Source organism: Excalfactoria chinensis, chromosome 2 (assembly GCF_039878825.1).
Source record: "Excalfactoria chinensis isolate bCotChi1 chromosome 2, bCotChi1.hap2, whole genome shotgun sequence".
Taxonomy (NCBI): Eukaryota; Metazoa; Chordata; class Aves; order Galliformes; family Phasianidae; genus Excalfactoria; species Excalfactoria chinensis.
Window position 1 is genome coordinate 110,541,894 of NC_092826.1, and position 12,238 is coordinate 110,554,131.

General features: G+C 35.0%; 1 protein-coding gene across 3 annotated transcripts in view; it reads right to left on the reverse strand.

Annotated features, from left to right (window-relative positions):
* Window positions 1-390: 390 nt before the first annotated feature.
* Window positions 391-12,238, reverse strand: part of ZNF385D (zinc finger protein 385D) — a 372,690-nt gene continuing 360,842 nt past the window's right edge. For all 3 annotated transcript variants that reach the window (XM_072328232.1, XM_072328231.1, XM_072328233.1), the window contains 4 exons: window positions 11,760-11,993; window positions 9,637-9,815; window positions 8,208-8,309; window positions 391-5,192 (listed from right to left, as the gene is read on the reverse strand). In XM_072328232.1, the coding sequence (XP_072184333.1) occupies window positions 4,959-5,192; window positions 8,208-8,309; window positions 9,637-9,815; window positions 11,760-11,993 (749 nt within the window). In that variant the 3' untranslated portion in view covers window positions 391-4,958. The remainder of the gene's footprint in view (window positions 5,193-8,207; window positions 8,310-9,636; window positions 9,816-11,759; window positions 11,994-12,238) is intronic.

Here is a 12,238-nt window from a genome sequence, read left to right on the forward strand (position 1 = left end):
CCACAGTCAAAAAGCTTTGCAACTGCTTTCAGGAGTTCCAAGGTAAAGAGCAGATGGTTTTCGTATTATCCTTAATTTTGGTATGGAGCACAGAGTGCCTCAGCCTTTGACATTTCAAATCAGGCTGTGCAACAATTATCCTCAAGGTAGTCACATTTCCTCAAAAATGGTTCTGAGTTTTAACAAATCTTATAGGTGGAGAGGGGCATAAAGCAGTCAGCCCTGGTTAAAATCTTAACTGTATGTTTGAGATTTCTACTAGTTTAAGATAGGATCTATCAGCATTACTATTTCTTTCAGTCATGCAAAGAATCCCAGAAGAGAAACTTTTGTATGATTCACTAGCACTGAAGTAATGGTGTTTGCAGATAAAGAGAATGGGGGAAGATGTGTTGTAAAAAAATTCTGTAGTATTTTATAAATTATAAGCTAATATTTTCAAATATATCTAGGTTAATAGGAATACCACAGTTGTTTTCCTGTGAGCTTTAGCTGCTTAGATTACTGAAGCCTGAACTGTGTTGAAATCACTTATAAAAGTACAAATTCAGACATCTATGTTAATAAAAATTATAGATCCTTAAGAGGTGTTACAGACTTTCAAACTCACCTTGTTTTCAAAGATTTATGCATCCAAACAATTTGGATAGCTATGTTTCATATTTACCAATAAAAAATGAAGTGTATGTAAAGAAAAAAAAAGAGAGTTATTAAGGTAGAAGTTCTCCAAGATGCTTCAGAAAGAACCTAAAAGCTATGCATTTACAGGGAGCAGAAGGCAGATGCAGAGAGACCAAAGAAACATAATTTCAGCTTTCAGGAGGTATTGGACCATACTCATAGGTATAATTGGGGCCTAGAGTAGAAGCGATTATAAGCAAGTTCATTCAGTTACAGTATTCCTGGCATAACTGGAAGATAATGAGACATTGATTTTTCCCGTGGCATCCTTTTGTTGCTTCAATGGCTAAATACTTTTTTTATCTTTCTAAATACAGAGCCAATTGTGATATCCCAGCACTAAAATGACAGATGTAATTCTTCTAATTATATTAACTTTATTTAGCTATTTTTACTTTTATATATTTTTATTTTAAAATAAAGATGTATACTTTTCAAATACAATATTCCTTGACATGGCCATTTCTTTTTTTTCTCTTCCAGTTCATTTTAGATCACCATACTCATACCATTTGCTTACCAACCTGTCACATCAGCTTTTACAGCAGTTTTCAAGAAGATAACCGATTTCATATTTCAGAGCAATGATGAATCTTCAGAACAAAGGTTTAAAGCCAGAGATAGTTGGAAAAATGCAGATAGTGTAAAAATATAAATATATATCCCTCCCACAAAAATACCATCTCTCCGGGCCAGAATAGAATAGTCATTATTTAACATTTAATATATAATTTAAGAAAATATCCCTGAACCTATTTGTTTTTCTGAGTTCATACCCAGCCATTTCCCTGCAGGCTGATTTCACACTGTTATTCCAGTGAGCGACTGTATTTTCAGTGAAATTATCTGTTTCCTTGTGCTTTACGTTTCCTCCCAGCCCTGGAGTGTTACTGTATTATGAAATATAGTGACATTTTGTTTTTATAGTGCTCTCCACCGTTAATGTTTTGATAGGTAAGTGTAAAGTGTTTTCTATTTGCTAGCTCCTTTTACAGCTACTGTGGACATACCCTTGACTGGAAGCTCCCCTTGCCCAATCACATTGCTGTGCCAGTGTTTTCTTTGATATATATATAGTATAATATCATTGTGCTAACATTCCAGAGTCATTGATTTGTTACTGACCAAAAGTGGGTGGAACAGCAAGGCACAGAAAATCCACTATACATTCTAACATTTAGGCTTTATCTTTTATTAGGTAGTGAGTAAGAGACATAAAAAGAATTAAGTCTGTTTACAGCTGAAATTTAAAAGAGACTTGTGTGAACAAATACTTGTTCCATAGAGCACTGTGACAAAAGAGGTCCAAGAAAACTTAAGGTGTCACTGCGAATTAGCTCATGTAAGTAGTTGAAATGACACTCTTTTTATTTCTCCCAAAACTTTTATTAATTCTGCATTTAGTACTGTGCCTCCATACATGCCACAGGCCACACTATGAAAGGATCAGCCTGTTGATTTTGATGGCATCATGACAATGTAGCAGGATATCCAGAAGGTACCCACGTACTGCAAGGCCGTGCATAAGAGCCTACAGGATATTAGTAGGTCTCCCCTTCTCCTGTCTGCATTTCCTGGGGAAAAGATTTTCTGCTCAGGCCTTCCACCTCAGCCCTCCTCCGCTTGTTTTGCAAATGATTAATTACATAGGCTGTTACTGAAGGCTCTGGAGATAGACAGTGGCTCAAGGAGCACATTTGGAAAACCACTGCCCTACATGAGGAAGAATCTGCACACTACTTGCAATGGCACTACATCTTCTGTGAAAAGAAGGAAGGTTGAAACTAGGTTTAAAAGACCAAGTCTAAGAGTTTTTAAAGAGATGTTTCACCTTACTATACAATATTTATGTACCCAAATAAGTGGAGAGATTTTTTAAATTCGGAGCGATAGCACAGGTTTTGAAGGCTGGTCTATTTACTGCCTCTTTACTGGGAGCTGTAGAGTAGGGAGCCCTTTTAGATGTCAGCCCCCAGTTATTTAGGTGCTAAACTTTACTCATACTCCTATATTTTTGGAAACTGGGCAAAATAATCCAGCTAATAACCAGCCCTGACACATCTATTTCACATCTATTTCATGGCTACATTGGAGTGAATTAAATATAACCAAAAGCCTACTTTATTTCAAGGCACAAACGTTTGCAAATAAACTGGATGAAAAACATATACATAATATAGAAATTATTTTAATAATTCTAGATAAATAAATGCATCTCTTTGGAATTCTTTGTACACAGACATCCATGGAACCTCCTTCTCTCTTTATATATATATATATTTATTTATTTATAAAATCTATATGCAGAGAGGTTTAAAAAATGGCAAATACCAACGTATATGGAAGGCTCACTGATGAACTGCAAGTCAAAAGTGCTGTATATTCCCATCCTCTAAATCTCCCACCTGTCCATATTAACCACAGGCAGTATTATATAGCAACCACATGGTCAATATCTTGCATTACTACCATTTAATAGAATCTTTTAAATCATTTCCCAATCTAAACTTAAATTATGTCTTTAATTTTTATTCCACCTAAATGTATGGCAGGCATTTCACTTAGCTACACATCAGAGTGGTCACAAGAGATTCAGCAACACACTCCATAATATTAATAGATAGTTTTTGTCTCTCTATGGGAAAAAGCAGGTAACAAGGATCAGATTCAAGACAACTATTTTTTTTTTTTCTCTGCTGTTTGTTACTTACCACTTAATGACCCACATGTGAAACTCAATGGTTATATAATCATTTTATATAGTAGATTTTCTGTTTATAAGTTACTTTTCTTACTCTAACATATATACAATATATCTCTATATACCCCTGATAAATTTTCTCTTAAAGGGACACAGTCAACCCCTTTAAGCCTCACAATAAACATGTAAGGCTTTAAGCTGTCCATATATAATGGTCAGCTACAGAATTCGAGAGTCCCTTCAGCTCCTAAATGTTGTATTTTTTTCAAACTGACAATGTGCAGTTATCTCATAATATGTATCTTGTGTTGCTGTTTGCATTTTATAGGTATACTAAAACATTTTATATCACATCAGTAGGAAATAAAATGAGAGAATAAATCTGTTTCTAAAATTAATCCTACCGCAAAAAAAAAATCACCTGTATCTACAGACACTCCCACTGGTATGATATAAAAAGAATATGTGCCATTCTCAGGATGAAATCCTGGCTACACTGCAGTCAAGAGGAACTTTATACTGACTTAAATGAAGCCAGGATTTCTCTCTTGATATTAATTTGCTAGGTATGACTATGAGTAACCCATTTGTGTCTTCCCTCTGCTCAACACTGAAGTGTCAGGCCTGTTTCATAACAAGACTGTATTTTTTGCTATCCACTGGCCTTAAACTTTGATCAATACTGTATGCATTACACATTTTGAATTTACAGACACTGTACACACATGTTCTCAGTTAAATAGAAGTTTGACCTATTCTGTGTACAGCATTTGAATTTTAATTTTTTTTTTCCCATTAAATTTTCTCAATCATTTATCTTAACCATAGATTACCTTCATGCCCATTCTTCAACAGGTGAGGAAAACAATTTTTTCTCACCAGGAACAAGTCCACATTATTGTCTTTTTTTTTTTTTTTTTTTTTTCTTTTTCTTTTTTCCTTTTTTTTTTTTTTCTTTTTTTTCTTTCTTTTTTTTTTTTTTTTTTTTTTTTGTGACATATTTTGTTCATTTTAACTTTTGCAACGCAGCTAGAAACCTAGTGGCATAGATAGAGACACAATACTACTGTTTTACAAGACATCTATTGTATCTACTTTTGTTCAGATAAATACCCAGTAACTGCTGATTTGGCAGGAGGATTGGTAAGGTACTACTATTCACAGTGTTTCTTTTCTTTCTTCTTTAATCTACAGAATAAAGTATTTTATGTACATTGGAACCAGTTAATGCCCTTTAGACAAATTTGTAAGTTGTTTCATAAAGCAGGAAAGACATTGCAGGGAAATATGTGCCAAAAAGCACAGTCAAAAGGCTTCGTAAGTTTTATATATCACTACAAGTCAATGCTGGAGATCAGTTCTAAAACGATCGATACTTAAGAGGAATGCTCTCATCTGGAGAAAATACTGCCCATTCCCCCCTTAATAATTTGTTCAGTTCTCTATCAAAAGTCCTGGCTCTTCATATATACTTTAAACTATAAATAAACACTGCATAGTTCAATGTTCTTGGTTTTCTTTTTTGTTTGTTTTGATTTGAAAAATTATTGCAGTACAATTATTTCCTGTTTGGAGTTCAGTAAGGAGCAAACAGCACAGGAGTATGGGTGGTCCGTATAGGCCCCGGAGCTGGTCGTAGGAGTGCTGGAGGAAGTGCTGAAGTCTGGAAAAGGGTGGCTGCTGGGGCTGTTCGAAGACTGAAGGGGGAATTCACAGCCACAGCAGCAGCTGCTGCTGCAGCTGCTAGTGGATTTGGTAAGATTCTTGGAGCCATTGGTTTTGAAGGTTCCTTTGAAAATACTAATTTTACCTGTGGGGAAGAGAGAAACAAACAAACAGAGAGACATAATTTGTTCTTATTAGCTGCGTGACAGGAAGCTTGACTTAAGATTATAAATGCAAAATTGACTAAGAGAGGCATAGTTCTGCAGGGTTTTGACAAGAGACATGATCTCACACATTCAGCAAGGGAGGAATTTGGTAAGGGACAAATAGTTTCAGTGATCCCTTGGTTTTAGGTTCATGCCTTATCTCTGACGTGTTTAATTTGATATGAGCTGAGAAACCAAAGCAAACCTAAAAGGGTGCTGGGCAATCTTCACATAAATTAACCCACAAATACATTGTAAGAACTAAATATGAAAGAATTAGACATCAATTAAGAGATTTCCATCTGGACAGCTTTGTGATAGACCGGAGCAGAATGAAAACATATCATTTTCCCTAGTGTAAAAAACACTAAGAAGGTACAGTTGTTTTCAACATTACAGTGAAAGTTCTACTTAAAAATATGATGAACTTCTAGATTCCTTCTATTAAGTGCAGACACTAATAACAGACAAATAAACAAAGCTTATCTTGTACCAGTTATGAAAGTCTCCTAAATGCATTTCCTCTGTTAAAATAGGTGATGGACTCTATAGATGTACTGCCTCTTGTCATGTGTCATCTTGCTGTGTATTCAGAAGACTGTCTTTAGAAGCAAATGTCAGAAATAATTTTTCTCTTACATATTGTGCAATATTATAAATATTGTGAAATATTTAAACAGTCCTGTAATGAATAACTCTTAGTTAGTGTTATGCTAAACTATGTTGTGGGTTTTGTTGTTTTTTTTTGTTACTGTCACTGAGGCTTTCACACTAAATATCTATAAATCATGACTCTTGCTCATAACAAATACAGTTTAGAAAACTCTTCACTTAGAGTTTCCGAAAAGGAAATAAATAATCTCAAGATTTTCCCAAATTAAATGAAAATACTCAATGCAGGTTCATTATTATTTGATTACATGAAAACCTATACTTGATATTCATACAAATGAATATCAGAGTAGTCTATAGATTTCTGCAGATTTATTTTATTTTATTTTTCTGGGATTTTAAGCTTCTAATGAGAAGCCAGGAGCTGAAAATCTTTGTTTTGATTTTATAACTCTGAGTTGAGGATAGAGAACTCATCAACTGACAAAAATCCCATCAACTCTGATGAATTCTAGGTAAGTTTGAGTCCTTGAAGGACCTGATGTCCTTTGCATAGAATATATATATGAATATATGGAGTTGCACATAGAATATGAATCTATGTACCATTCTGTGGTACCTCTCAGACTAAGTAACAACACACTTCACTCATGGATGAAAAGTTTCTCATCCTTATATTGAAAGAGATTTTCAAATAATTTACTTGCACTATATCAGTCTGATCCCTTTGACTCAGCACTGCCATTATGAGAGACTAGTCAGAAAGGAAGAATGAGAATCATTTCACATGTACCACTAGCAAGTTTCGTTGCTGTGTTATCACTGTATTCAAAAATACATATATATCTGTTGGTTCTTTATCAGCAGATGGATACAAATTTTTTAGATTTCCTAACATGCATTGGCAACTTTGCAGGTCTTAAGGGTCCTTTAAAGCTATGAGAAAGATACTCAGTTTACCATAGGCACTAGATAGTATGAAAGTCAATGATCTTAACAACTCCTTTATCACACAAGCTGTCTTCTCTTGCTGAATGTTTCCTTTAAAATCTCATGGTCTTTTTGCTCATCTCTGGTCTGACTTGTGTACTGTGAGCACTTTGGAATGAGGCAGCAAGAAAAGGACACATTGATTTTATCTGTTCACCAATTGAATGGCCTAGGCTGGAGTTCTCAGAAATTGCCATTACATAAATTGTTAAATAGGCAACTGTTTACAACAACAGTAACAAAACAGTTATTTTCATCCCCTGGGAAACAACGAATTTCCTAAACTACTATAAATTCTGACAGAGAAACTCTAGTGACTCTGTATACTACTTTTATAATTATACCTTTTCTATTCCTTTCAGTATAGCTTATTAGTAGTGGAGTCCTTGGTCTCCCAGGTGAACTAGAAAAATCCCTACCAGTGAATTCACCAAAATGATGCAGTGTATTATTCCATAATATCTAAGAAATCTCCAATGCAACTGAACTGTGCATGGATGTACTATAATAATATCCACCTCAAAAGGAACAAAATCTATCTGTCAAGAAAAGAACATACATTCAGCAAACAGAGAACTGTACTCTCAATAAAGAAAGTTCTGCATTCTGCATGCATTAGAGAAGATGGACAGTGAATTAGGAGTGAATCTGTATAAGGTCAATGAATCAACAACCTCACCCTGCCAAAATCATCTATAAATCCTTCCAAAGCACTGTGTCACATAAAACAATCACACAGTTGATCTAACAGAGATAAATATCAGATTCTCCACTATCCCACCCATGCTATAAACTGTTTCTTGATTAATGGCAGGATCTTAGCAGGGTTTTTATTAAAAAGTAAATATTATTTTCAGCTTTTGAAGCTAGCACAAACTCTGTTTCACAAAGTTTATCCAGTTAGTTTGAAATGTGACCAGAACCATATTGAAACTGAGAGTAATTAAATGAGAGATGGATTTTTGTTTTTACTGTTTCAATTGTTATCTGAATATTTTATAAATGAGGATAGAAAAAAGGTATAATGTTTTATAGACTTTTATAGTTATTTCAACACTATTGCACTTAGTGAACACTGGAAAAATGCTTGACATTCACATGTTTCTCTCCTCGCTTGCTCTCTATTGACCTTTGAAACAGGCTTCTTTCCTAAGGTTATTCAGAGGAGCTTCAAAAAAAAGGACCTATGGGTTCATACCCTTCAAAGGAAATAAACTGTTTCCTGTGAGCTTTCATGCACTTATTCAAACACATATTGCTCACACTTTCTTATTTTAAAGATTCTTCCACTCTCATTTTCTAAACTCTCTGTACTCAGCAGGGTTCTGTGAATAAACAAGTGATTGGCTTACCCCTAGAGGATGTGTTCCCTTTTGGAGTTTGTTGTATGGGCTGTATTTAGGTTTAGGTGGCTTCCCAGCAGCTCTGTCTTTGTGCCTTCTACTGCTTATGTGCTGTTAAAATAAATTGGGGGGAAAAAAAGAAAAAAAAAAAAAAAAGAATGATATTTCCTTAAGAGAACATTTTGAGTTCTTCTTGAATGCTCTTCGCAACAGCATTATATGACTAATTCAATAACGATCGAGAATAGGGCCTGTTCCAGTTTGAGCAATTCTTTTGTGCGCCACATATTAAGACTGATTTTCAGCAGTGCTCAGTTCAAATTTGCTTCCACCATGTCAGTGAATTTCCCACCTTTGTTAACTTCAACAGAACTTGAATTAGGTCAAAGCTAGAAACCTTTAAAATAATCACTAAAAAGCACTAATCAAATTCAATCCACTGTTGATTGAGAGTTTGGAAGAATATTAGTATTACATTCTCTATTTAAAAAGAAAAAAAAAAAAAAAAAAAAAAAAAAAGTCCAAAAGTGTTTAAATCCCCAAGAAGCCTAGAGATCCTTTTAAGATTTCAGTTGGAAGATGGTTACATATCAAACTAAGTGACAGTGAAGTAAAATCACACAATCCATTATCTTCTTCATAAAATCTATTAAACTTTACGAGAATGACTCTACACAAACTTTACTGCAGTATTAGATGTAAAAGACCCTTTTCAGGCCTGTGCTTTCACTTTGATTATCATTCTCAAGAGAGTTCTCACAAAAAAGACAAAGTACTGGACTTTTTTTTCTAAAAGGAAACGACAAGTTTTTCTATTGTCCATTACAGAATTTATCTTCCTTCTTGTAAAGCTCCTTAACAAGTATTGAATTCCAAAAGGCATACGGAATTGAACTGTTTTTCAGAGCAATTTTTTGCTCATCTGATGAATAACGGAACATAACTTAGTGTAATTGCAATTTAGAGATCACGCTTCTCAGTTCTGATAAAAAGAAAAAAAATCAAAACCTCTCCAACTTGTGTTTCTAAGTAGGTTATTTAGTGTTCAGGGAAATACTGGTTACAACTACAAGGCAAATATCATGCAGTATACTAAATGGAAGGTTTTATTAGCTCTTGACAACTGAAGATAGTTGCAACATGTTGCAGCTTACAGCTTTTACAGAGTTATCTCTTTAAAAACATGCTTTCATATATATACATACATATATGTATATATACGTATATATACATATCACTTTTGAGAAAATACGCTGTATGAAGAAGAAAATCATATCCAAAAATTAAACATACAACATACAATGGGAAAAATCTACAAGCTCCATTTGGATGTGAAGTGTTAGACTGACACATGCTGATTGTGTTGGTACTTTATTACCATGAAAACAAAGAATAGCCAAGGATTCACAATTTGCAAGGTAGCAAGGTAGCTGAGTACCTGTTTCAGTTGTGTCTCAGAGTTTACGTGCACATCGCATATTTCACAGTGAAATGTTTTGTTCTGAAGGCCTGTGTTTCCTTTATTCACAGGTCCTTTGCCTTTTACGCCTGCCCGGGGAAAGGCTTTTATGGTTCCACTTCCATTCCGAGCTTCCAGCATAGTTTTGTGCTTAGTCCCTGGAGACATTAGAAATGGGAAACAGAAACAACTTTTGCAATTTGGTTGCATTCACTGTTTTGTTTGTTTGTTTGTTTCTAAAAGAAAATAATACGAACCTCAGCTTGGCACTACATTTGGAATATATCTGTTTTTGTCTGTATCAGATTAATACTTATGTGATGGCATTTCACATCTTATATTTAATTATTAGATTACAGTTCTGTAGGTAATTCACTAGAACAAAGCAGCCACACCAATAAGTACTGGCAGAATCAGGTGTCCTGATGTGAAGTTAAATGGGTGTGACTTTTCTCATTAACTCCTGCTGCTAATAAGACCTCAACTGCAGTTGCAAAGGAAGAATAATTTAGCTATTAAAGGTGTAGTTGGCTTTGATTTGTAGTCCTTCTGAATGGATTGATAGAGTATGTATTAGGTAGCTTACATTTAAATCTGTAATTAAATAATTAGTTGTCAAACCACAAAGGGGCTGAGGTTCCTGGCAGAAACCTGGATCTGAACAAAAACATGTGAGAAACATGCACGTGAGAAAAATGCACTTGCATTTTTTATTAAAATAAAGGTTGGACAGAAAACATTTGTGTCTACTGCTGTACCTTTATTCCAACCAACCAACTTCTTATACTGTTGACTTCTATACAGTTTGTCTGTGATGACAATGGACTACTACCACATGCAGGTTTAGTTTTCCAGTGATAATCACTACAAGTATCACCTTGTATCCTTTTCCAAGCATGCATGTGTGTGACCACACACAGTTTATCACCATAGAAATAAAAACTTGGAGGTTTGTGACTATTCACAATGTAGTTTTGGCTCTCAAGAGGATCAGAAAATTGTTTAGGGTCTAACTTTGATAAGAAGGAAGACATACAGGTAAAATAAGTACAACCTTATGAGCTTTTAATTTTCACCTGTTGAAGATCTGGTATACAGCAAACACAGTATTCAAAACTGACTAGGCTTTGTTTATCATGAATACCAATAAATTATTGTTTCCTTTTAAATTTAAATGTACCTCATAGACAAGTAAACTTATTTCTTTCCTTTTTTTTTTTTTTTAATTAATATTATTTTTATTACATCATAAGCCCATTTATAATTTTTATTCAGGTTTATTAGCACTGTCTCCAAATTTCAAAACTGAAACCTTCTTTCTCTTAACTCTGTTCATACTGCTGTCAGGCAACCGCTGGCATCCAAAATCTGGACTTTTTCCATAGAACAATTATGAATTCTCACTGCCACCATATTAAATTACAAAGTATTTTCATGCTGTCCACCACAAGTCAATCAATAAAATGCTTAAAATAGTGACTATGGATCACAGCTGACTACTGCTGGAACTTACTGATGTTACTAGCTCTAACAATGAGAAAAGGTTTAAAAATAAAGAAAGGCAGAAGTAAGCAACTACCCATTCAAATCTCCTGCACCAGCCACTACTAGTTCATAAATACAGAAGTAAAATACACTACCAAGTTGTTAACCGACAATATGGGGCCAAGGGTTTTAACTGTCATTGAACTCCGACTGACTCTGCCTCTTTCAGTCTTAATTTGTTAGATTTCAAACAAAACTAATGGCATTCATACTTTGTGCTAGCTGGCACAAACAAAAGTATGCAAACTCTGAACACCAAAGGTAATGAAGCATGAGCTGTCATTTAGCTCTATAATGCCTGGAATCTGCAAAAGCTAAAATGTAAGAAAGTGGGTAGCTTGCATGCAAAAAAAATTCCCTTCTTCCCCTTTATGAAAGCCTATTTGCCTGTCATTTTTATTCTTTAATAGTTAATGAATTCCATGTAATTGCCAGCTTTCTGCCACCTCTTTGTCCCCTGCTGCAAGAGATCTAAACTATTCAGGGAAAGATAATTGCAGAGCTCTTGAGACAGAAGGGAAAAAAAAGGGAAGAAAGCAAGCATTGCTCCATCTCACCACTGTTGTGCGCCTCCAGCTGTGAGGCAGAGTTGACAGCGACTTTGCATAGTGAACAGTACAGCAGTCTTTTTGCTTTTTCTTCCTCAGTCTCAACGGAAGGGCATGTCGTGCTGCTAGTGGCTGTCGTGGGGATTTTCTCCACTTTAGAGGTGATCTCCGTTGTCATAACACTGCTCTTCCGGATCTCCACGGTTGTTGTCGTTGATATTGCTGGTGTCCCTGTGGTAACATCTGTGGGCAGAGGGGAAAGATGAAAGGAAACAAAATAAGAGGTTGTGACCGCTGCTGTTTGCTTGCTTGCATCATAACACTATAACTGCACAGAAAGTCAGAGGCTGGTGATAGTATAACTAAAAGTAATGAACTAAATCTGACCGTACTCTTTCATTTTATGTGAGAACTCCCATGTATCAAAATGCCTCATACTGTCTCCTCCATTCTGCTAGGACACAGTAAATACAGAATTCATAAACTGA